The following is a 26439-nucleotide window of genomic DNA, read 5'->3' on the forward strand; positions in this document are numbered from 1 at the left end:
CAGGGAAAAGGTGCTATTTAATATTGGAGAAGGAGAAGAGAGACGTGGTGAAGAATTTCTATTGCTGAATTAATTCACGCAGCCATTCAAGTGCCTTGATATCATTAGCTTTGATTAAACATCATTCTTGTTAAAATAATTAAGAACTAAAGCTTATTAGATAGGTAGTGTCCAAAACAGATGAATATGGCCACAGTCGCAGCAATTAACATGCGGCTCTTTGTCTCCATGTTGGAAGCAGCCAGACCTGAAACGGGGTCTCCTTGGATAATTAAAGATGTGATTTCACAGCCCTACCATGGAGATGATTTACTAGAGCTGAAAGGAGCCAGAAGCTGTCCTACCTCTTCACCACCCTGCCCTGTACCTGCATTCACACACACACACACACACACACACACACACACACACACACACCGCTTGCCAAGCTGTTACCTAACACTTGGGGGAAAGAGATGTTTTGGGTTTGAGGGGTTTTTTTTCCCCTTCTCTTATGACTCCTAGAGACAAATGAATCTTTGAGAACACACACCTGCAAACCCTAGAAAGGCGCAAGATTTGCTCTAGCACACAGAAAATTTGATTTGGCTTCTGTCCATGCCTGAGGGGTGTGTGTGTGTGTGTGTTTGTGTGTAGGTGAAAGATATGCATAAAACTTTGTTTGCATGCATGTAGAGGCCAGAGGGAAACTTGAGTTATTATGCCTCCAGCCTTAGGTTCCTCTTCCTCCTCCTCTGCCTTCTCTTCCTCCTCTTCTTCCTCCTCTATCATCATTATCGTCATTACAACATCATCTTCTCTTTTTGGGAGATAATGTCTCTCACTGTCTAGAACTCATCAAGTGGACTAGGCTGGCAGTTCAAGTGAAATCAAGGGGTCCATCTGGCTTTGCCACCCCAGTCTTGGGATTAAAGGCGTTTGCCACTTTAATCTTGCCAAGCAAGCACTTTGCCAACTGAGTCATCTCCCAGTGCATTTGAAATTTGAAATAAACTCAATTTATAACAGGCTAAAATAGAACAGGACAAAGTTCAATTTAATGAGCCAACCATAGAGTTGAACCACAATCCATCAGAAGCCAAGAAGAAAAAGAAAGATCAAGGGGTTTCTCGTGGATTGGAAGGAAATGCTCACAGAACTTACACACAGATTATCGAACGTGTAATTTCATGGGTCAAAGATAACTTGGGAGTTTTAAGCTAAGCTGAATGAAGATGCTTAGGGTTTGTGTGGAGGTGTTGGGGAAGTCCAAAACTGTTCTGGAAGTTTTGAGTTTGATATGCCTTGTAGATATCTATACTATTGTCTAAATACTCAGACCACAAGAACCGGGTATAGAGTGTGTCTGGAGCTAATGGGGAAAGTCCTAATTGCAGACTTATCACCTAGCATGAAAATGAATGAGGAGAGAAGGGGGAACAGGTGAGCAAAGGACCCAGTCCTGGTGTGTGTCATTATTTACAAGTTAGCAAAAGAGGGGACAGCTTGCCTGCAGTATTGTCAGTGAGCTAGGGGCAAGTGGAGGATCCCTAGTCAAGCAGAAGAGAACTGACTCCTGTTGTACTGCTGAAATGTTGAAAGTGAAGACCAGTGTAGATTCCTACCTGACTTTAAAGACAATGTATACTCAGACAGGCTTCTAAGAGAGACTTGGGGCTAGAAGTGGGTGCTGGCTCTATCGTGTTTCCAGCACCTGCAGTGGCACCTTATTTTATACTTGTGTAGAAACAAACATAATTCAGTAAAAAGTAATTGTGCCTTAACTGTGGTTCACGGAAAAGAGAACAAATTGGTGTGTCCTGGGTGGCCTTCCGAGAGATTCTCCAGCAAGCTGGGGGTGGGGGGTGATGGATAGAACCCTGGAGGACTTGCCGTTCACCAGAGTTCACTTTTTAGAACACAAATGTATAGAAATGAATTAGAAAAGGAAGCAGTTGTCTCCAAGCTGGCTGACCACCGCAGCCTGCCCAAGGCTCATCACGTGAAGCATGGAGAACAGTATACTGCCATTGCGTAGAAAGATTGCAGGTTCTCCGGATTCAACTGCTTCTCATTCTGCTTAATTAAAACGCTGAACTGGATGGGAGCGTTTGGGGAATCTGTGCAGCCAGGGTGCGTTTCAAGTCAAGCTTTCCACAAAACAACATCTTCTGGAGGAATCTAATGAATCAGGTACAAATCCGACTTGTGTAATTAGTGATAATTATGCATAAAAGACCAGGTGAACAAATTTTGGCCTCATTCTAACTTAAACGTTTGCAAGGGGCATTGGCTCTAGGACCACCGGGACTCACTTAATGCGGTGATTTAATAAACAATCTCCTAGTGCCAGGAAAGAATGGGCATTTGGCCTCCCACTGTACTTGATCTCAGGGACTAAGGTATACCTGTGGGAGGACTTACCATATCATCTGCTAAATCTATGCTTTATGCTTAATAGAGTTCTTATGTATGGGGGCAGGGGGAAGTGCTTAACTATTCGTCGGAGGAGCAAGTATTAGCCTCTCAGAACTCATCTCTAATTCATTCTATTTATTAGGTGGCCATCAGCATTTAGTAGCCGATAGTGTACGCCAAGGACTTTCCACATATTGTCCCGATTAGTTCCCACAAGTTTAAAGTAGGCATTATTATCCCATCTGAAAGCTGAGAAAAATTGAAGCTTTAGAAAATCCGCTGGCAAAGTGAATGGAGAGAGCAGTTTAGAAAAGGTTATGAACTTGAATCCTGCATGCTTCCCCCACCAACGTGAGGGTCATTTCAGGTCTTGCTGAAAGAGATTATATTCCTATTTCAAACTGTCTGCCATCAGCGTGGACTGAGCTAGCAAGGAACACCAGGCATGGAACACACACACTCCCACCTTGTTGGTGCGATATCATAAGGTCCTACGTGTGGGAAATGGAGAGCTACCTGCTCTTGTCTGTCTCCAGTTAGCTTATCACCCCCGGCGACAGAGGAAAGTCCCTTTGGTGACCGTGTACCCTCTGTGTGTGGATGACCTCTGTGATTGCTGTATGTGATTTGCAGTCTGAATGCATAGGGATCACATTGTGAATGAGTGTACAGTTCCCCGAGCTGTGCACATAACACTGAGTGATGCCCTGGACTCCTGGAGACTGAGCCTTCGGCTTTGGCTTCCACCTCATCTCAGCTACACACCCATGTGATGCAAGAAGGAAGTTCCAGGGTCAAGAATAGAATAAACTAAAGGAATGGGAAAAGATGGTTTAATTATGCAATTTGCTTGAGGCTTCCCCCCCCCCATTTCACTGTCATGTTTAACGTCCTTCATTTCTTCTGTGTTTGTAAATATTTAGCAAAGATAACAAAGTGTTGTGTTCTGTTTTTTTTTTTTTCAAAGAATTTTTCTAAACTAACTGATGTTTTGCTAAACTTTCTGCTAGTCACAGTATAAAAAGAGATGCCTGGAGCCATCTCCTCCAGGGAAGGCGCTGGCAGAGCAGAATCAGATCCTTCTATGTCAGCTTTCTGATTTCCAGTTCTGCAAATGTGACCGTTTCCACACAGGGCACAAACACTTGGCTTACTTCAAGCAGTACATCTCTAAGTGTCCAAGAAGCCAATATCTGAGCTTTACTGTGCACACACTAGCCACTCCGTGGTGTTGACCGTTTCTACCACAATAGATACTGAACGTTTTCTTAAGCTCGTCTTAAGCAAAATAGATGCCAATAAAGGCTGAAGTTTTCACATTGGAGAAAAAAAATGAAGGGGGGCAATGTTTCCCCTCAGTGCCTGTTTTAGTTTCCATTGCTGTGAAGAGACACCATGACCACTGCAACTCTTACACAGAAAAGCATTTACCTGGGACTGGCTTACAGTTTCAGAGGTTTAGTCCATTATCATCATGGCAGGAAGCATGGCAATATTTAGACATGCAGGAGAGGTAGCTGAGAGTTCTACATCTGGATCCACAGGCAGCAGAAAGAGAGAGAGAGAGAGAGAGAGAGAGAGAGAGAGAGAGAGAGAGAGAGACTCTGGGCCTGGCTTGAGCATCTGAAACCTGAAATCCCCACCCCCACCCCCAGTGTTTCACTTCCTCTTACAAGGCCATGCCTACTAATAGTGCTACTCCCTCTGGGCCTATGGGGGCCATTTTCATTCACACCACCACAGTACCCAAATGTATACCCTTTGTAGCTACTTTATGTAGTGGGTTGCATGGGCAATGCATGTGCCTCCCTCTGTACAATGCCTGCTGTCTGGTGCTTCATTGCTTCAGTTTGGGTCACTGAGATAATCTGATTTCTCAAATAATTGTTTTAGGCTGCAGGTTGCAGAACTGTACTACACACATGTGTTTCATCTTTGAGGACTCTCTAAGCTGAGCTCATTTCTTTTTCTTACAGCATCTCTGGATATCCTGTAGACTCCTTAACTGTAGAGTTCCAGTGCCTTTGATTATCTAAGTTACCATATAAGTTTCTCATACATTTTCTGCAATTTGGGAGTTCCTAGAATACCATGGTAGCTCACTCTCTTCTAAGCATTTGCTGTTGCCTTTAAACTCCTACTATGGGTTCCAGAAGAAAACACCGGATGAAAACAGTGATTTTTCCATTTCTGCTGTTGTGTCTTGTTCTATAGAATGGAATTATAGGAATATATTGGATTTCAGAGGTCAGTGTACTTTTTTTTTAGTACTGCTTATAAATAGATATATAAAGGACCATATGAAATGTGTGTAGTTACATAGTCTATTTATGTATGACACGTATCTGTTTTATGTATATGCACATATATGCATATATACTACACTTCTTCCTGTATTTCACTCATGACCCGGATATACAGCTCACTGAGAAGTGTAAACAGTGTTTATGACAACAGCCCTGACTGATTTGCCTATCCATATTGCCTGCTATTTAAAACATAAAATAAAATCCTGCTTCCATATGCAACATGACTGAAAATTGAAGGCATAGGAACGGAACACTGGTGGGAAGCTTTGACTTTGTAATTTTGAAGTGCCTGAAGGCAGGTGACAGGGCATAGGAGCTAGACTCAAGGAAGTTTCAGTTCCCATAAAGGGACCTCCTCCGAGGTACTCCTGCTAATAGAATCTGAGACCGTTGTACATGATTACTTTCATAATTGAAGTGTCCCGAAGCAGATTCAAAGTTCAATAATGAAACTGACAATCAGGGATGGAGGCAAAGGTCCCTCCCATTCTGGATGCTTGTAATTGCTGCTGCTATGTTAATTGGGAAGCTGGAAGGGCGCTACTGAACACACGATGCTGGGGAATCATTCTGAATTAAACACTCATGCTCTGCGCCATTGAAATGCATTTCCCCCGTTCATCCTAATTAAGTATAAAAGCTAAATCTTTGTTCGGGCAAGATTTATGGAAAGAGAGAGTGAAGCTGATGAGGTAGACGTAACCCAAGGAGAGGCAGACAAGCAAGTAATTCGTGGGGGAAATTCTCGATCGGAATAATTTGTCTCCGAAGCAAATGAAGATAATTTGAAATTTTTTGGACTATTAAATCTAGGTACCTACATTCCCACTTTTTACATTGCCGCTGACAAATTGAGTTACAAAAGACCATTTAATATCACATGAATTTTCCAGCTAAAAACTCAGCAAACAGTTTGCCCAGAGCATTAAGAACTCTAAATCATCTCTCTTTATTTTGAGGATGGAAAGCAGAGGCACTGAGTTGGGCAGCATGAAAATCGTCTCCAGCTATAGGATTCCATTGTCTTCTTCTCTCCCACAGTTGTTTGTTGTGAATGATTTATAATGAGTCACCAGGGCCACATTTGGAAAGAATTGGCCCATGTAGTTAGGCAGGAGTGAGTTCAAATCCAGCCTCCAATTCTTTCGGTGTTGTTGTTGTTGTTTTGTTTTGTTTTGCTTTGTTTTTTCAAGACAGGGTTTCTCTGTGTAGCCCTGGCTGTCCTGAAACTCACTCTGTAGACCAGGCTGGCCTCGAACTCAGAAATCCGCCTGCCTCTGCCTCCCNANTGCTGGGATTAAAGGCGTGCGCTCCCACTACCCCGCTTCTGCCTCGGGTTCTTGTTAGCTTTTTGGCCTCAGATAGATTTTTAATTCCTCCAAGGTTAAATTTTCTCATGTTCGATAACTGGGGTTCTAATAGTGATGGCTACAAAATCAAATGCACTGTCAAAGACTTCACACTAGGGGGCAGTGTTCAGAAAGGCTATTGTGGCTGTAAGCGAAGACAACTGGCTGCTTGCTGCCTATCACTCTGCTGCTTCTCCCACCAGAGAGAAAAGAGCTTTTACCCTTTGCGCACTGGTGGGTCATATCTGGGTACATAATTTAGACCATTGTATTCCATTCTCATAGGAATCTTATGAGGTCAGCATTTAATAATTGAGGCAGCCAAAGCTCCCGAAGGATCGGAAGCTCCTTCAAGACCACCCACGTAGCAGCGCGCACTATTGCACATCAGTGAAATTGTAGTGAATTAAAAATGGCTTTAGAGTCTCCCATTTTTTAAAAAAAAAAATATATTTCTGTCTTCACACTCTTGTGAGGTTTTATCTGTGTAATCACAGTCTCTTACTGTAAAAGCGGGGGTATCTAAAGTATGGCTTTAAATAACAGAAACCAGGCTGCCTTGTTTCTGACAGATGAGTAAACCCTCCTTTAGTCATGTATTAAAAACACATGTCATCAGTTTGACAAGCAGTCATCTGCTCTGGCTTGACCTAGAGATGAATTAACGAAGAAAAATATGTGATAACTCTGGTGGGTGAAATGTATTATTCTTGGGGCCTTAGATGCAATTTCTGCCACCCCCTCCCAATGCTGGACAAGCAAATATATGTTCTAACGTGACATGCCATGACAGGGTCACACACTTAGAAACTGGGTGTAAATTTGGGGGTTTTCTTTTCTTTCTAACATTTTTATTTTATGTGTATGAGTATTTTCCCTGCATGTATGTATGTGCATCGTGTGTGTGTGTGTGTGTGTGTCTGTGTGTGTGTGTGTGTGTCTGTGATGGCCATGGAAGCCAGAAAAGATGTCAGATCTCCTGACCCTGGAGTTACAGACAGTTGTCGTCCACCATGTGAATGCTAAGAACTGAACCTTGGTCCTCTGTAAGAGTCGCAGAGCCATCAGCTCTCTAGTCTGAATCATAAACTTTTCAAAACAAAAATATTATTAAAATATGTTCAGAAATATGTCCTGAAGTTATCCAAAACCAAGAGATGACGATTTGGGGGTAACATGACAATGGTATTAATCACCCTGGGTCTTAATGATCCCTGTGAAGTTGCTGTCTAATAGAGCCCAGGCAGTCTACTCAGTGATTTGGCGCATGCCCTTCTTCCAAGTCATCAACTGAGCTACAGATCTCCTGCTCTGGATCCCATGTGACTGTTGAGATAGACTTAGCCAAAGGAGAGAATGGGTCACACCTCCTTGTGACCACACTATCCATGCCTTTTGTAGATGGCACACTACCCATGCCTGTGATAGATGTCACACTATTCATGCCTTTGGTAGATATCACACTGTCCATGCCTTAGGTGGACATTACCTGATCTAAGATGTATTCATACCTCTGGCTTCAGGAACCCTAGTGAAAGGTTTGAAATACCATAGTCAATAGGCTATGAACAGTAGACAACGGGCCTTGGGCATTGGGAATGGACAATGGTGATGTCTAGAATATTAAAGGAGAAAAGAGAATGTCCTGTATTTATTCACATAAAGATTATAAACCACTTGTGGGAAACGGCTCACAAATGCTCAGTCAGTGGAAAGCAGCAGCACAGAGTAATACTGAGAAGCAAACATCCAAACAGGTTCCATCTCTTAAAATTTCCAAGCCTCTTGGCTAAAAGGTATTCTTTCAAAAGATCTGTTGTATGTACTGGAAAGATCCTTGAATATTGCATCATAAACTAAATCATGACATCTTTGTGACAAAGATGTAAGATCCAAAACTTTAGTGAGATGACTCTCTCTTTTTCCTAAACTGAAATTGCAGATCATCAAACATTGTCCCAACTGCATTCGTCAGTGACATTTAGTGACACAGAATACTCACAGCTGTTGCTACACTGTGCAAGGGCGCATCTCTTTATAATCACAAAAAGAATTCTCAAGGGAGTGTGTGGAAGCTTGCTAAATAGCATATTGTTATTCTCGAAAAGAAGATCTACATGCCGTGTGTGTAAAATGTTTTGTCTGTGCCCTTTGTTGCATAGTAAACCTGGGCACAAAAGTTCATCTGTAAGCTTCATGTCCCCACATCAGTAGGGCCATTGTACCTGTGCTATTATGTGACTACTGATAACATGCTAGGTACTCACAGGATAGGGCATTTGATATACCCACACTGCCCTAGGATTTGGTATTAGAGCAGTTCCCTGTCAGTCACCAAGGAATATACAGCTTAGGATAAATGATGGCAAGTTATCCCTTAAAGCCTAACATTTCTCTGGTAAAATAAACTTGGACATTTTGCTATTTGAAATCAAACTGAGTTCTCATGACCAAAAGAAATCCAATTGCCTAGCAAGGTCTTAGATTTGTGCTGGCACAGAGTGAGTGCCTGGTGTTTTATTAAATTCATTTACTTATTTGGTTGGGAAGGGCACCTGCCATATGTGGATAGGTGGGGTTTCAGACATCAAACTTAGGTTGCCAGGCTTGGGAGCAAGGCCTTCACCACTGAGCTATCTCACAAGCTGGATCAAACCTGTTTGTATCAATAGAGATGAATCATGAATCCCTCTTTCCCTAAAGAATGGTGTGCTGCTTAGACATACATTTTAAAATGCAGCTTTGAGTAGCCCAGAGGAGCAACCCTGAGGCAATTCATAGTTTCCATCAGACTTTCATTCTACTGCAAATCTATTGACTCCTTGAGTATTCATTTAACTGTGGGAAATCATGAGCTTGCCATCTGGAATCATCTAACTGAGAAGTCAAAAGCTTAAAGTGTATGGTACTTACTACATGCAAAGGACAGGGAATGTGTGCTAAATGTAAGCAATTAAAGAAAGAGCTGATAGACTAAAGGAAGTAGGTCTCACGGGGGAGAGTCCAGCCCTTTAGAAATGTTGGTTCTTTGATGAGATAAGTCTGCAGAGGCACAACTGTGGCTCTCCTCTCCTTAGTGGAAACTACATTAAGAAGCAAGGAGTTCTCATTTGTGGCCCAAACATATTAACGATAGAAATGCCATAGGCAGAAAATGTGCAATTTCATGCTCATTAATTTCAGAAAGGACTTACAAATTAACCCGGCTAGAGAGATTCTTCTTCCAAAAGGTCTCCTGAAATATCAAGGAGTAGGGTTACCACAGGCCACTTCCACACGGTGTCCAGGGTCGCAACTGTCTTCTTTATTCATGAATCCCATTCTAAGATGAGGGTGTATGTTGGAGACCTTCCCACTTCTAAGATAATTGTGATGTGGCTGTGTGTGAAAGGGCAAGAGGTGGAGACAGTGCGAGGAAGTCTTTACCCCTGGCCCCAGCAGCAGCAGGACTGAATTTCCATGTTTGTCCAATAACTCAATGCTACTTAGTCTTGGCACAGAAATGGTCATTATTATTATAATCCTTGCTGGCAATTTGATCAGAATTAAACCCCAGTCCTGTAACTCAAACCCTGTAGAACTTTTGAAAAGTTTAAAGTGAATGAAGAGAGAGCAGAATTCACTCAAACTCTAGAATGTGTGGCAGTCCTACCTTCATTTAAAGAACTACAATCAAGTTGATAGTCACCATCCCTGAGGCCTATGCGGGTTACTGGTATCAGTTTACTAACTTTTTGGTAGGTGTTCATGGAAATCATCAGGTGAGGCAGGACAGGTGTGGCCTCTTGCTGCCTGTGAAGTCAGCAGGACTTGATGACAGACATACCAGTAGGAGCAGAGCTTTTGGCATTAATGAACTTGTGAGTCACCTGGAGTTTTGGTCACAGACTCTGATTCCGTGGGTTGGGGGGATCTGGAGTTCTGCACTTTTGACAACTGTCTAGCATCTACTCATACAGGTTGCCCATGGGCCTTATTTGGAGATGCAAAGAATTAGAAAACAGAACAGGAAAGCAGAATATTGGACTTGAAAGACAGATATAACAACATGACATGCATAGTTGACACTGGTTTTAGCTGGAAAGCTTAATTGATGGAGGAATGTTAGCTTTGGCATAACAAATACTTGGGAGAAACAATTTTAGTGGAGAAAGGGCTTGTTTAGGTATATAATTTTAATATGTTGCATGTGATCCTATGTGCTTGCCCAGAACACCAAGGGAGCAGGAAACCATAGTGGAGCCAAGCAATGCCGTTTATGTCTGGCAGGAAGTAAGTGATGAAGCAGGGAAAGATGCTGTGATTCCAATGGCCTCCTTCCTCTGATTAGACCACACTTCCTATTTTCCATCTCCTTCCAATTATGCCACTATCATAAACTTACCAAAGAATTTTTCCAGCGACTAGGTCAGAGTTCTCAGGATCCAGTCCTTTCTCAGTAGCCAGTAAGCTAGTCCCCATTAAGTCCCCAGTGTGTGAGCCTATGGGACACATGTCACACTAAACCATACAAATGGCTGTGTGGATAAGAGCAATGTAGCTTAGAAGATATCATTGTGAAGAACTTATTACATCTTTCTTTTTTTTTGCTTTCCTTTTGCATTTTTAAAAAAAATTGAGATTCTTATTTCATTATATTTCTCCCTTCTTGTTACTTCCTCTAAAGCCCCATATATATATATATATATATATATATATATATATATATATATATATATATATATATATATATATATATATATATATATATATATATTCCTTTCTGCTTTCCTTCAAATGGTCTCTTTGTTAAAGCTTGTGTGTATGATATTATACACACACACACACACATATATATATATATATATATATATTCCTAAATATAACCAGCTGAGTTTATATAATGCTACCTCTAAGCTTGTTTTCAGGGCAAACCATCTGGCACAGGACAACCAATTGCTCTGCCCTTCCCTGGAGCAGACTGCCTCCCCTGGTCCTACTAGCTTTACCCATTTGCCTCTAGCCCTTTGTGTAGTGTTGAGGTCTTGATGGCTTTTCCCTGTTCCGTTTTACCTTTGTTTTTAAGATGAAGCTGTGCTGTTTGTAGCCCCGGATCCCGTAAGACTACAAAGCTCATCTGCCTCTGAGTTACACAACTCTAATGAAGGCTGCAGAGTCAGGGTGGATGTTAATGTCATGCAGATGTGGAATAAATGACAAGAGGCAGGAGGGAGAGGAGGTGGATGGAGTGAGAAAATCTTTCCTTAATAGGAGAGAGACCGTGATGGAGCAGAATATTAACCTCACCTCCTACCATCAAATTCAGCTCATCTCTGTTCCCTTCTGCTTTAAAACTAACTGTGTTGGCTGCTCAATCAGGTTAGTGAAGGAGACAAAGGAGTCATTCTTAATGGTACATCGCCAGTTGGTATCTTTGGCTGTTGTCTCCACATTGCCTAAGCAATATGGCTGAAACCTGGGTAAACTAAGAAAACAGCAGAGCATTCTGTCCATGGGAAGATGCACAGGGTATCCTTGGCTTGTCCCAAACCAAACACAACTGTTTTAACTGGGAACAGTGATGAGTGAGTGAGGATGGTAGAGATACTGGGTCATCTCCTGGAGCTTGGACTTTAGCTCCTGTGAGTCCACTGTCCACATCACTTAAATAAGAAGAGAAAGACTCAAGTCACCCAGATTTATCACCCAGATCTTTTCAAAGGTATTTTCCAGGAACTCTTGCTTAAGATTTTGAGAATCTCATCAAACCACCATTGTAGTCAGCTGAATCGGAAGATGAGGGCACAAGAGAAAGAAACAACCATACTATGTTCATGGGCAACAGGAGCAAGATCTACACAACCACAGCTCAAAAAAAAAAAAATTTACAGTACATGTAAGCAAAAGGCTTAGTTTTCTCTTTTCAAATTGCAAGCCATGATGGTGACTCTCTCTTTTTCCATGTCCCCTCTCCACCACGTCCCTTACGCACAGGCTTGGTTTCCCTCTAAGGAGAATCAAGCACCACAGGAAGTAAGGAGAACTCTGCAAATGCCACTCTTCCTATGCGTCCGTTATCTCTTCTTCACTTCTAACTCCTTTGCACATAGTAGGCGCTAAAATTTGTGAGCGTTCAGTGGGCCGATTTCTTCCTTCACAGTGGGTTTGCTGTGTTCCTTTGTGGAAGGCCGTGTTTGCTTCTGTCTCTGTAATGGCACACGAAGGCCTTACAACATGAGCTGCCTGCCTCCCACTGCTTAGAAATGGTCATCATGTTTAAGTGCATCAACCATCTCTTTTTTCCTAATCATGAAGGCAAGGGGTCTGCGGGCTTAGCCGGTGCCTCAGTGGTACATAATTAGTTGCTAGGAACTGTTTAGCATGATCTGACTAGTCTCAGCCAATGGAAATGAAATGTTAATTTCTTCAACAAAACTCCGATGAGTGCCAGAGTAGCCTTGAGCCATGGTCACATCCAGTTTTGAGAAGCTCAGATCCAGGAAATGGCATTCATTTGATGCCAGGCAATCCTTGAAGGATATGATAAGGTGAGGGACCCGAGCCCACTTTTCTCACTGTGTGATGATCCTCCCCTCTCCAGCGTAGGCTTTGTCTGTGAAGGTTTCCCCCTTAGATGCCTACTGTTTGCTTTTCAAGTTGATAAACAACAGCTTCACTTGAAATAGAGATGAGACCAGGTAAACTGTTTCCTTTGCTTTGCACATGAGTACTCTGGCCAAATAGTGACAGGTAAGGCTTGCTGGCTAGTTTTATGTCAACCTGACACAGCTGGAGTCATCCAAGGTTGGGGGTGATCAACTAAGAAAATGCCTCCACAAGATCAGACTGTAGGCAGACAAGCTTGTAGGGTGTTTTCTTAATTAGTCATCAACGGGGCTGGGCCCAGTTCACTGTGGGTGGGACCATCCCTGGGCTGGTGATCCTGAATTCTATAAGAAAGCCAGCTGAACAAGGCAAGGGAAGCAAGCCAGTAAGCAGCCTCTCTCCATGGCCTCTGCATCAGCTCCTGTCTCCAGGTGCCTGACCTGCCTGAGTTCTTGTCCTGACTTCTTTCAATAATGAATATGTATGAAGAAGCATAAGCCAAATTAACTGCTTCCTCCCCAAGTTGTTTTGATCATGGTGTTTTATCACAGCAACAGTAACCCTGATTAAGACATGAGAGCCAGATGGTCTCCCTACCCAGTTTTGTGTTCTTCTGTTTAAGGGTGTGCTTAACTAAACCCCTCTGAACATCTGTCACCATGTTGATTCTCTGTGACAAAGGAGGGTATATCTGCCCAGCCTCCTGGGGTGACTCTCAAAGGACCCTTGTTCTTCATTATTGCCAATATTCAAACCCCTGTGACAGTGGAAGGCCGTCATGTGTGACAGTGACTATGTAGCTACAGAGATGTCATGAGAGAAGGCTGGCTGTTCTGACACCCTAGGTCACGTTTATTTTCCCTTTCAGCATCTGCACAGCAAGCAGTAACTCACTGGTTAGACGTCTGTTTGGGCCCCAAGGTGACGTTTTTGAAAGGATCCCTTGTTAATAGGGTCTTCTGTCAGTGACAAAAGTGTGCCGTGAAGGTCAGAACTACGTTATTCAAAGGAATGACGTTAAAGATGGCTCTCTGGGTGTGGTGTCGCACATCTGTGATTCCAGAACTCAGCTGGTGAAGCAGGAAGATCCAAAGTTCAAAGCCATCTTAATCCCATAGCAAATCAAAAGTAATGTGGGCCACTTGAGACCTCAATTGAATATGTGAACCAGTTAACAGATATTGTTTGATAAATCATTCCAAAACCCTGAATAGATGTGAAAGAAAATATATAATTAATATCAGTCTTAGAACCAGTCACATCTCTCTAGCGTGCCATGGTACTAACCATAAAATGAAAACGTAGTTTGGACTGTCACAATCGGTTGTCCTCTCTTAATCACATTTGGATAATGATGTGACTTTAACTGGGATAGTCTACAAACCTAGATTTCCCTCCCCCAAGAAACAGACAGAAAAACAGAGGTGGGTGGAAGTGTACTCACATACTTGTTTATGATGTCATAGTCTACTGACAAAGTATCGATGAATGCCTATCATAGCTGCTGTTCTAGGATTGCTATGGACTCATATGCTTGAATATTTGATCTATGTTTAATTCATTTCTATATTTGAAAGCGGTTGCAACAAAGGGAAAGTAGTCATATCTACCTTAAAAGACACCCAAGGTTCCTTTTAGGACCATACTGGGGAGCACTTCATTGTATTGGTGTTCCTCTTAGATTTTTCTGATTCACAGGTAAATCTAAGGCAGCTGTAGAGATGTGACAGCAGTGGGTGTGGTTCCCGGCATCTCTGTCAGATCACTCACTCAATTCCAACTACCATAGATCCCTCTTGTGGCCTCTATGAACACACAGACATTCATGGCATGCATGCACACACACACACAAATAAATTCTAAGTGTAAAGTAGAGTCTATGCATTGGTTCTATGATGCCGTTTTTAAATATTCACTCTATGCACACAGATGAAAATGAGGAGGAGGGAGTAGCATGCGCACACACTTCACAGTGGAGAAGGATGACACACTTCCCAGGCTCTCCCATGGGAGGGACCCACACCATCATTGTCTGTTGGAGGGACCCACACCATCATTGTCTGTTGGAGGGACACACACCATCAATGTCTGGTTGTTGTTGTTGATGTTGTTGTTTTTTTCAAAAAAGAAATAGATGAAAACCAAATCTGAACTGTCTTTCTTGCCTTTCAATGTCCTAGGGCAGAGCCTTGACTCTCGTCCTGTGGCTTTTCTCACTTTTCACTTACCAAGTTGGAGTTGAGCTGAGTTTCGCTCAACCACCTAGAGAGAGCAGAAGTCCACTCTGTGCTGAATAGCTGAAGGCCCACGGTGCCTCTGGCACATTTTAGGTGAAGGGGTAACTGCTCAGGTAGTTTCCTAGCAACTGCATCAAGCTCTGCCAGGCATCTCTGCTGTTGAGTCTTCCATGATGCTCATGACAAGTGTTGCCAGCCTCGCTCCCATCATGCATTGCATCTCTGGTGACCTATTCTTAGATAATATAGAATTTTCCCCATATGATTATTGGACCAACACAGCTTTTATGTTCTGGATAAATATTTCCATTCTCTTGTGCCTGGGAGAGGCATGCTTGGTTCTGAGAGGGTGGTGTGGGTTGGGAATGGTTCTACAGATGCTGGTTAGGTGGCCAACCACCATACAGTTCCAACATTGTTACTAGAGGATCTCAGCCCTAAATCGAGGAAATAGTTTTCAAATATAAATGAGAAAACAATGTAACAGGGTTGACTACTTCTATAATGCAAACTAAGTGAATTTCTTTAAAAAAAAAAAAAGGTCTCTTTAAAGTAGAACTGGAAGAGGAGATGATAACCCAAGAGTCTCCTGGGAAAATCTCTATTGCCCTTTTAGAAACTCCAGCACCACATTTGTCTTACTGACAAATTGAAAACTGAAGAATAGAATCGCAGCTCTTGACTTGGAGTGTGATGGGCACCACTTGGCTCAGAGCTCTGTCTTTGTAAGTGAACAGTTGCCACACTGTGGCTCGAGGGAAGGAGATACAGTATGGAAACAATCTTACAAAGAATCTCAGACTTTTGCAAGGAACCAGCCTGTTTGAATGACAGTTGTGTGAAGCAGGGTGTCTGGTTATTAAACTAACAATATGGGAAATTCGCTCGTCTCTTTAATGGGAGTGGACAGTGGGACCAGTGGCCACTTTTGTGACGAAATGCTTAGATCTGTTTTGTGATATTTAATAGTTTTCAGCACTGTGTTTGCACTGAGAACACTTCAGGTCCTAAGATGCTGCTTCAGAAGTGGCCCAGATGATGTTGTTGATTCTTTCGGTACTCTAAATCTGCTAGCTTTGTTATGGTTGGAAAAAATTGAAGAGTTGTGTGATCAATGGCAGATGAGCATGAAACAACGTGCCTGCCATTTTTTAAGTTAATTGCCATCGCCGCCATGTTAATCTTTCCTTTGGTCGTTGCTTATAAAGACATTGCTTGGTTTTTATGACAAAATCATGTATCATTTCCAGGAAACGCACATCCCAGAGAAGAAATGAGCACTTTGCCGTGGAAACACACACCACTTAGTTGGGAGAATTAATGTGCTCAGCCTCTCCAATGATAAACCTTGTTGCTGAATTAAATGCTTGTTATATTTAATAGTTTGCCATGTGTGATATGATTCCTTTTAATCCTTTAATGATTTCCAGTTAAAACAATGACAGCGATAACAAACATGTCCCAGCATAGGAAGATGTGTCATTGTGTCACCCAGCTTGACAGAATGCGCTGGGTAATTATTTTACATGATTTTTTTCTCTCAAGCCATATCAATCTTGTTCTTAGGACTCTGAAGGTTTTACTCCTGCTGTCTCCTTTACTGTTCCCAGGGATGCTTCGGTGCAAACTAAGAAGCATTGCACATCCGTTCCTTACTCTCCTAACACGAGCATGAGCCCTCCTGTGTCATCACTCATGATCCTAACTCAGAAGCAATCAGAAACACATCACTTGACGTATAGCTTAGTGGACTGTCTCCTCTACCATCATGGCACCTAGTGTCTCAGACACTCGACCTTTTTTTTTTCCCCCTAACGTCCACATGAACTCACATGAAGCTTTGAACCCTCCATCTTCTCGGTCGTTCTTTATGTCACTCTGCAGCTTGCTTGAAACCCACTCTTTAAAAGAACGGAACAGCTCATTGCAATACATATCTCTCTTTGCCAAAACCATCTTTCCTCCCCATTTCTTTGCCTCTCCGGTCTTACCTTTGGACTGACCCCACCCCTCTGCTTTGCCCTGGATGCCTGCTTGTGTTCCTCACAAGAGCCTACTAACTGTTATCTTCATTCTCCTGCAGTACTAACGCTCTTTCATCTGCTTCTCTGAAATACTGCATTTTCTCTCCTTTGTTCTTCCCCCTGATTTTTCTTAGTGTCCACTGGGCCGTTTCGTTCGGTCTTTATCTCCCTGTTACGTACATTCACTGTTTATCGGTGGATCTAGATGACAGGCGAAGGATTGATGTGCCTAGTGGCAGTCTTCCTGTCATTAAAAACAAAACAAAACAAAACAATGTCTCCATGTACATTTTAGCTTTCGATCCTTACCACTCTGAGGGGTACCTGAGAATGGTGTCCCTCATTCTCAAGAAAGAACTGACATTCCGAGCATCCACACTCATCCTAAAGCTCTCCTAAATGTAGGACCCGGGTCATGGACTCTTCTCTCCCCTTATGGCCTCTCTCTGGAAGAAGGATTGCAAACCATTACAGGTCTTCACCAGGCTAGAAACTGGATGGAAATTAACCACACCCTTCATTGTGCCTTTGCAGATGAGAGTCCCTACACTAAATCTGCCAGCCAGACAAAGCCGCCCGATGGAGCATTGGCTGTGAGGAGACAGAGCATCCCAGGTTAGACCAGACTGTTGGATATTTCAGCTGTTTTACTTATTTTTGAATCCTGTTGTTTTGGTGGTCCTAAATGATTCCAGCCTGGTTAGCCGTGTTATTCATAGAGCACGGACTAAACTCTACGCAACTGATACAGCCAGTAATCAAAAACTGGGTCAGGCAACCTTGTCGACCTACAAGGATTCATCTTACAACCTGCCACCACTGCAGAGCCCTTTGCAAAATGACTAGAATTGATATCCACTGTCTTTTACTTGTCTTGCGTCTGGTTTCAGCAAGATGACGTTCGTGGACACGTCCATTTCTTTACTGAAGTGCCTGTCAGAACAAAACTGTATGCTGATGGTGCGTGTTGGGGCAGGGTGGAGGGGAACTCTTCCTGTCTTCTCATCTCTTCCAACCGCCTTTTGCTTCTTTCTGTTGGATGACTCTTCCAAACCTCTGGGGCTTGGTTTCCTTGGACAAATGTGATTTGTATTCTCGTAAGACAATGAAGGACGTTTTTCTATACAAGCCAATTGTGAAAACTAGATTAACAATTCCGTATCTCACAACCAGTATTTCGAAGCTTCTGTGTTTGAGACATAAAAGCGTAAAAACATGTACACTGTCAAATTAAAGAGGGAAGGAAATCCAAAATACAATCTTTACTTGATAATTAGAAGACTGTTTATGAAAGCACCTGTACTTAAGAGCTGGGGGAAAAGCATTCACAGGCTTTAAAGATTCATTTAAACCCTATTTATATATTTCATTAAACTCAGCTAAGCTGTAGGACTTTAAAATAGAGTAATTGCAGTCCTTAGGCAGTGACAGAGAGGTGTTTCCTATTAAGCTGAAGAGGTTGGCCAATCTGTGGGTGAAAGGAGGGTTGATGCATTTGAATTAGAACAAGATGAGGCTAGTTTGTGGGAGACTTTGCTCTTGGTTCCTATTTGCTCTTCTAAGAGCCACCTGTAAATGTGCTTAGTCTTGCTTGAAGCTTTAGGTCTATTAAGAGAGTTCATAGCTTAAAAGGCGACACGAGTACATTGTATCTCCTTCTTTTGCTACACTAATGGTTCTGAAGTCCTTTCAATTTGCAATTGGTTTGCATCACCCAGTGTCAAGATTGCTGTTCCATTCCATGAAACATCGTTCTTAGTGTTAGTCACATTTAGAAGAACTGGAGCAGCCATGTCTGAGCTGTGTTCACAGCCGTAAGAAAGTACCGTATTTGAAGGTCAGTAATGTCAGCTCTGTATCACCCTCTCCTTGACTTCTATATCTTTGTTGGTAACTGGCATTCCTCAGCTAGAATGAGAAAAGAGACTTCCCACTGCCCTTGCCCACTAGGGAAGGACACTGTAGCTTCATGTTCGATAAGACTGTGAGATGTTTGACTTTCTGTATCTGGATTCCTTATCCTGGGCTTGAACCCAGTGGAATCAAGTGCCCAAGACAGGGACCTCGGAAGCCACAAGTCAAAATATAATTATCTTCTCTCATGTAGTTATTGCAGGCATGTGGTCACAGTAACAAAGGCTGTTGTCCACGATGTCCTTCTATGGATTCTCTAATGTTGCATACTAAATTGTAACTCACTTGAAGAGACAGACCTTTTCTTTAAGTCACTGAACCGTGTTTTTGCATTACTCATTGGGTTAGCAAATTGATAAATGGTAACTTTTATTTCCTATCACACAAGTGATTCTTCATTACAGAGCGTTTGTTCTCCCAGGTGGGTGTGATTTAAAAGTCACTGGAATTACAAATGTCGTATAGGCTTTATTGTTGTTTCTATGGAATTTGACCATGAAGAAACCCTCTTTTTGCTCATCCCTCATAGAGAAAGGGCCAGAGGGGAGCAGGCCTTCAAAATCTTCTCCATTCTTCAAACAATCCAAGAGAAGATAGAGCAGCCAGCGGACTGAGAATCTAAATTACCACAAGACAGACTCTTACTTATGGGCTGGATTCGTATTTTAGATAACTTTCAAACAATGGTTGGTCATCCCTTACTGCTTGCTTACACAGAAAATGCCTTTTTCCTAACCTCCTCCAGGGCTGACTTAGCACTCTTAGAACTCTAAGATTGCTTTGCTCTCTCACCTTAAATTACCTGTAAGCCCTTGCTTGGGAATACGAAGGGCATAGCCCCAGAACCTTAGCAAGAAGTCATTTACATCAAAGAGGCGTAACCTAGCATCAAGAAATCTTGACGATTCTCCTGCCATCTTTGCTATTGAATAGTCCTGGAGAGAAAACAGACAGGGGAGGAGACCTGGTAAACACGTGTTTGCGATTCACAGAAGGTTCCATTGAAAAACCTCGGAGTGGTCCATAGACTAAGCTGGATTCAATTTTGCAGCTTTCCCACTCTCTCCTCCTGTGTTCCCCTTCCAATCCCACTTCCCTCGGGGTATTATCATCACCCTCTGAGCAGGGCAGGGATCTTTAGTGAGCAGTACCTCCATAAGAAGACAGTCTTAGCTTGTCAACCACCTTCTGGTCTTTGTGGAGAGATGCCTCCCAAGGCAGGTGCTGTCCCAGAGCCATTGAACCTCGCTGGCTCCTTCAGAGTAGGCATGTCCCCGTGTCAGCCTACAAGGAAAGGTATATACATGTGCCCAGTGATCCAATAGTGGCCACCTAATGTAACCATTCCTATTAGTGCTGTCTTTGATTTGGTAGAATGAGAGGATAAGGTCAGAAAGAACATCTTAAGATTGTCTGTAGGCGTTGTATGGCAATTAAAGCCTCGTGTCTCTAGCTGCATGTGGATCAGAAGGTGGCCTAGTCGGCCATCAGTGGAGAGGCCCATTGGTCTTGCAAACTTTAGATGCTTCAGTACAGGGGAACGCCAGGGCCAAGAAGTGGGAGTGGGTGGGTAGGGGAGTGGGGGGGGAGGGTATGGGGGACTTTGGGGATAGCATTGAAAAATGTAAATGAAGAAAATACCTAATAATAATAATAATAATAAAGAAAGTTATCTAAACTACAAATCCAGCAGAAAGTAAGACTCTGTCTTGTGGGCTGCACTAGGCTGATGGCCTTGTAGATAGCACTGCTCTGTACCAAAAGGATTACTTTGAAGGTTAACAGAAATATAATTTATAATTGACTTCAAAACCCAATATCTCCACACAAACTCAAAATCAGTATAGTAATTACTTTACAACCACAAGTCATGGGGACCTTTCACTGAAGCCTTTCATCTCCCTTCTTTGGCTCCCCAAAAGAAGGCGGCGTATCAAGAAGCTCTCAGGAGCAAATTGTCTTTGCTTTGGATGAAAGGAAGTGTGTTATTAATATTATTTGTGTACTTCTCATTTTAATAGTGCCTATGATGGCATAAAATATAAAAGCAAAAATGTTTTTTTTTTTTTAGACTTTCAGAAGTTTTTGTAGATTTTTCAGTGAAGGTAATAAAAGATGAGATGTCTGGTCCTGGGACACTGAAGGATATATACAAAGATAACCTTCTGAAAAAAATAGTAATAAATAAGGAAGTAAAGTTTGAATCTTATTTCAAAGATAAAATGAGTTCCAGGTTCAAAGGTATTTTGAGCTAACGGATGCCGTAAATGAGACTTTATGAGAATGCTTTTGGTCTGAGGCCCTTAAGTTGGCAGACCACTGGTGAAGTGAAATTGGGCTAACTAAAGGATTGTGCAAAATTACTAGTGAAAATCTGTTCCTACTTTGAATTTGACAAGTTTTGAAATAGTTTATGGTTTTCCCTAATTCAATATTTTTTTAATCATATCTGTCTATTGTGTGTAAAAGAAAGAGATGGGACATTGTATTAGACCCCAAATCCTGCAGTTATTGTATTGATTTGGCTTGCCTCCCTTCCACACAGGGAATCTTGCCTTGTTCACCATAAAGAACCCTGTTCTGCTGACAGATGTGGAAAGCTACAAAATAGCATCTCTTCCATCTTTCAGAAACTTTGGGGAGCTCAGGAAAATTGTCTTAAATCTACATCTAGATTTAGGTCACAAAAAGTTGTAGAGGGTAATTTTTTTCATTTGTGGACTATTAGAAAAGATATTAATTGATATGTTCATAAATGATTGCATGTCAATCTTTCTTTGTTTGTCCCATCTAGAGGGTTTGGGCTAGACATGTAAATATGAGACTGAGAGCCTAAATGTGTCCCCATGCAACAAGATGTACTCAGTGGAGCTGTTAGGATACATCCAGGAAGGGTCTACATCTCAATTCCCAGATCTGGGAGGAAAAACTGTCATGTCTTTGACCTCGTGGAGAACTGGCAACCTTCAGTCACAGAGAGAGGACAAGTTTGAAGGTCTTTATTAAAGTCTCTATTTATCATTTCCCTATCATTGTTGTTCATACAGTTTGATGCTTCATTGACCTAAGTTTCCATTATTCCCGCAGATATCTAGTGTGACTTTGGCACTGGATTTAATAGCTGTATCAGTTTTCAGGCACATGAAGGCCTTTTGCTCAACCTGACTTGACTTCACCTCTTTAGTTCTATCAATGAACCTCTCCAAAAGAATGAATGATTCTCACCCGATGGAACATGGAAGTCTGCTGAACCCTCCAAGTGTAAAATGTCACACAAGGGCTGGGGCTGCAGATACTGCCCTCTGTCACTGAATTTGGATGGTCCAATCAGTGAGACTGTCACCAGTATCAGGAGATGCCACTGTACAAACATTTTTACTACACAGTCAGGCAGCGGGGCAAATGAGGGCCAGGGAGCACCACACCCAAGGCCTTTCCTGTTGGCATTCAGAAAGCCCCCAACAGTCATGTCTCCAAACATTGCAATCAGAAGGTATTTACAAAGCTAACCAAAATACCTCAATAACTTTTAAATAAAGTTCAAGACGAGGGTCAGGAGGGTTGCCAATAATGCCATTCTCACGTGTGCCCTTAGAGATCCTCTCTCTTTTTCCCCCATAATACTTACTAATGTCTGAAAGTTATAAATGCATTACTGTTTTCTTTCTTGGTCCCTCACTACAGTGTAAGTGACATAAAGACAGGTTTTATTTTTTGTTTTGTCTCTAGCAGGCAGAATAGTGCATTACAGACGCTGGGTGTTTATAGAACATCTTAATGAGCAAAGACTCGGAGGCAGCTGACTCTCTGCCAAGACTGCGTCCTATGAGCAGTTCACCTCCTACCCAAGTGTGCAAGACCCTCTATTGTCACAACTGGCTCCACAGAGTCTGTGGCAGATATTCACACTGGTCTTGAGTCTGTACCAAATATAACATTTCTAAGGAAACCACACTGTCCAAAACTAATGGCCAAAGCATAGATCAACTAGAAGCCGAAGACTTCTAAATGTCAGAGCCCTCTCTCTCCCTTGGCTCGTTTGTTTCTCTTCAGACAGAATATCCCTGTGCAGACACCCTACATCAGAAGAAACAGTTTAAATACTGTTTCACCATAAAGTGGACAAGAGTGAGCATGAATCATTTCACTGTTACACTGTAGAAAAGGGCTAACGTGTGAGTAAAAGCATCCTAGACTTCATAAATAGAGTCGTTACTGATTATGGCCAGTACATATTAAGGATTTTCCTCCAGAGAGCTGATCCAGTTTGCTGCATGTGACTGGATTGCAGAGTTCTCTAGTAGCACTGAGTCAAACGAGCAGTTTGATTTGTGTGTTCAGTGCTGAAGCCTTCATTCGCAATGCACAGTTGCCATTCTGTTGCATTTGAAGGTCTCTCGTGCCTACCAGTAAATAAACATGGCTGAACATCAACAAAGCAGTGCGTGTATAGCAAGTGGTTTCCCAGGAATACTTCTTCCTGCATGCAATATTAAGGGAAGATTATTTGTAGCAACTTCCTGCTTTGCTTCAGTGTTTCCTGAAAAGCCACAGAGGGGGAGGGGTTGGTTTTTAGGCAATGGCAAACTCTGGTTATGTTCAGGGCTTGACAGGATTGGGCCTCACCACAACTAGCACAGGCCACAGTGTCTGAAAAACACCATGCAAGAGAGTTCCGGGCTATGTGCCTAAGAACTACAGAGAAGTCTTTTCCCTCCATAGCTTTTGCATCGAGGGAAAATCAATATCCCTCTTCATCAAGTTAGAGAGACCTCCAATTCAGCGTTGAAAATGAAGTGACTTTAGAGACCTAGGTGAGGTGGAAGCTGAGTTTCTCGAGCCACATGTGGGAAGACTGAAGAAGGGTTTTGTGTGATTTACTAGAGACGTGAGTCCTGAGGCCTGTGGATCCTTCACACTTATCTATAAGCCTTAAATGATGGAACAGCTTCCAGATTTCTGGCTCTGCGTTTTGTTCTAGGTTCCATTCATATTATAATTGCTATGATTTTTAAGTGAAATCGAATTGATTCTGCTCTTTGTTTCTTCTTAATGCTTTAATATCGGAGATTGATATACCAATTTAAAATAAACTTTCAAGCAAGAATATAAAACAAAAGCTTACATACCCTCTCAAAGCCTCTGGCATCCACTAGGGTTTCTATCCCACATCCTTTGGGAGACCCTGACTTGGAATGAGAGTCTTCCAAGAAGTGACCTGGAGAGTCCTAACACTCTACCACACATTATTGGTACATAAGTAGGTAGCTGATTTATGATGCAATGATTGTCATTTATGTGGACATTGAATGCCTGTGGAGCTTCTGTTAAAGATGGAAAGAAATCTGAATGAGAAAGAGGATAGTTCACAACGTAAACCCAAGCACAGGGAATAAAAGAGTCCAGTGACCACAGTGCAGCGGGATCCAGAGACAGAACCTGGCAGAAGGAGGCAGGGGATATTGCAAGGGCTCCTGGCCATTGGTAGCACGCTGTGGTCCAGATGGTGAATGAAACATTCCTGTCTCATTTCCTCCTCCTCCTCCGCCTCCTCCTCCTCCTCTTTCTCCTCTTCCTCCTCCCCCTCTTCCTCCTCCTTTTCTCCCTTCTTCTCCTCCTCCTCCTCTTCTTCTTCTCCCTTCTTCTCCTCCTCCTCCTCCCCCTCCCCCTCTTCCTCCTCCTTTTCTCCCTTCTTCTCCTCCTCCTCCTCTTCTTCTTCTCCCTTCTCCTCCTCCTCCTCCTCCTCCTCCTCCATCTTTGTTTTTCAAGACAGGGTTTCTCTGTAGAGCCCTGGCTGTCTTGGAACTCACTCTGTAGACCAGGCTAGCCTCGAACTCAGAAATCTGCCTGCTTCTGCCTCCCAAGTGCTGGGATTAAAGGTGTGTGCCACCATTGTCTGGCTTCCTGTCTCATTTCATTTCTTCCATGCAAAACCTCTGACTGAGCTCTAATGCCCCTCCTCCAGATGAGCAAGCCGATGCTCTGAAATTGCTTGTCAAAGGCCACAAGGCTAACGAGTAGTAAGATTGAATCCGTTCTAGATTTATGTGCGTTTTGGGCAGAGTCCCCATGCGCAGTTGAAGAAGGCAGTAGAGAGAATCCCTACTGGTGACAAGGTGTAAGAAGGTTGTCTTCTGGAGACCAACTGAACCTCTTCTGTGAGGCACCAAGAGGGTATGAAGGTTTGTCCTGTCTGTCTGTCCAGGCCACATATCCATCTGTCCTCAGTGACTGGTGTCTGGGATTGGAGATAGGCTAATGTACAATGCCTTGCAATGCTGAGACTCAATTCTTTCTCTGAGTCACTGAGGGCTTCAGAGAACTGGGGAGGGAAATGCAGTATTTATAGATATACTACATAACCCTAAATATTCCGGAATGTATAGCTCTTCAACAGTATAGAAATTGCTCCATATATTTGTGATTTTCAAAACTTCCAGATCAAGGCAAATAATTAAAATTGCCTATATAGACATTTTTCTTTAGATATTTTTCACACAGTATATTTGATCAGGCATCTCCTCCAGCAACTCCTCCCAGACCCTCCCTATATCTGTGCCCACTCGGCTTCCGTATTTCACCCTCCCACTTTCAATAAAACGAAACAAACAAAAAATCCAATAAGACAGAAAATACCAAATTAAGACAAAAGAAAACAAAAGTGTACCCCCCATACCCACACACAAATAGAATTCATTTAATGTTGGCCAAAACACGGGGCCTGCTGTGACTATAGATATCCACAGAGACACTCCATTAGAGAAAACTGATTTTTCCCTGTGCCATCGGGTTTCAATTGCAAATGGCAAAGTGATCAGGTAGAAATAGGATTTAGACTACTTTGATACCTATGTCTTACACACAGGCAGACACACACACACACACACACACACACACACACACTTTCTCTTCTTCTGCATTCTGCTCACAATCTTAAAAATCCTGTATACAATTTGTCTGACTTCAATAGGTTCAAATCCGTGAATCTGGCTGTGTTACAAAATAGCCCCAGTGTTTGTTGTGCTAATGGACTCAATTTCCCCACCCGGCTCCTCTACTTACTTCCTGTTCTAATTATAGGGATCTTCCTTCAAATCCAGCCATTTGCATACATGGCTGTACCCATCTTCTGATCCTCTTGTTGCTGCTTTGAAATCAAGTGAAGCACATTCCTGCCTAAGTTCTCTGCTGCGTGTGACATTGCTCCCTTTCTCGACTAGGCTGTCTTGGCTGACTGTTGCTCTTTAGCATTCAGCAGACCAAACTGCACACCTCACTTTCCTGTGCTCTGAAGAGAGCACAGGACCAGCAAGGGGCTCATTGCTTCCCCTGGTTAACATGGAGGCGATGGTTGTACTTTTGAGAGAAGTAGTATTTGTGTTGAGCTTGCTGTCAGCTAAAGCTTACAAGTCTTGATCTTGTGACTTCTTGAGGCTAGATTTTTCTCTTTTCAGTAATACTCCTTATAATACCAGGCAATCTGCAGAGTTTGTCCAGATCTCTGAATATTTTCTTCTATGATATTTATCTAGATTTGAGGAAAGGAAGAAGAATTCTAGACATCCATCAGAATTAAAAAAAAAAAAAAATCATTTAGTCTCTTTTCTTTTTCCAAAAAAGAAAA

General features: G+C 42.5%; 1 protein-coding gene across 8 annotated transcripts in view; it reads left to right on the top strand.

Moving 5' to 3' along the window:
• Grip1 (glutamate receptor interacting protein 1) overlaps positions 1 to 26439 on the top strand; it is a 622013-nt gene that overhangs the window by 426464 nt on the left and 169110 nt on the right. For 6 of the 8 annotated variants that reach the window (XM_029482635.1, XM_029482637.1, XM_029482636.1 and 3 more), the window contains exon 2: positions 17436 to 17516. The exons of the other annotated variants lie outside the window; for them this stretch is intronic. In XM_029482635.1, coding sequence (XP_029338495.1) covers positions 17436 to 17516 — 81 coding nt within the window. The remainder of the gene's footprint in view (positions 1 to 17435; positions 17517 to 26439) is intronic. 8 annotated transcript variants of the gene reach the window in all.

This window comes from Mus caroli, chromosome 10, assembly GCF_900094665.2.
Source record: "Mus caroli chromosome 10, CAROLI_EIJ_v1.1, whole genome shotgun sequence".
Taxonomy (NCBI): Eukaryota; Metazoa; Chordata; class Mammalia; order Rodentia; family Muridae; genus Mus; species Mus caroli.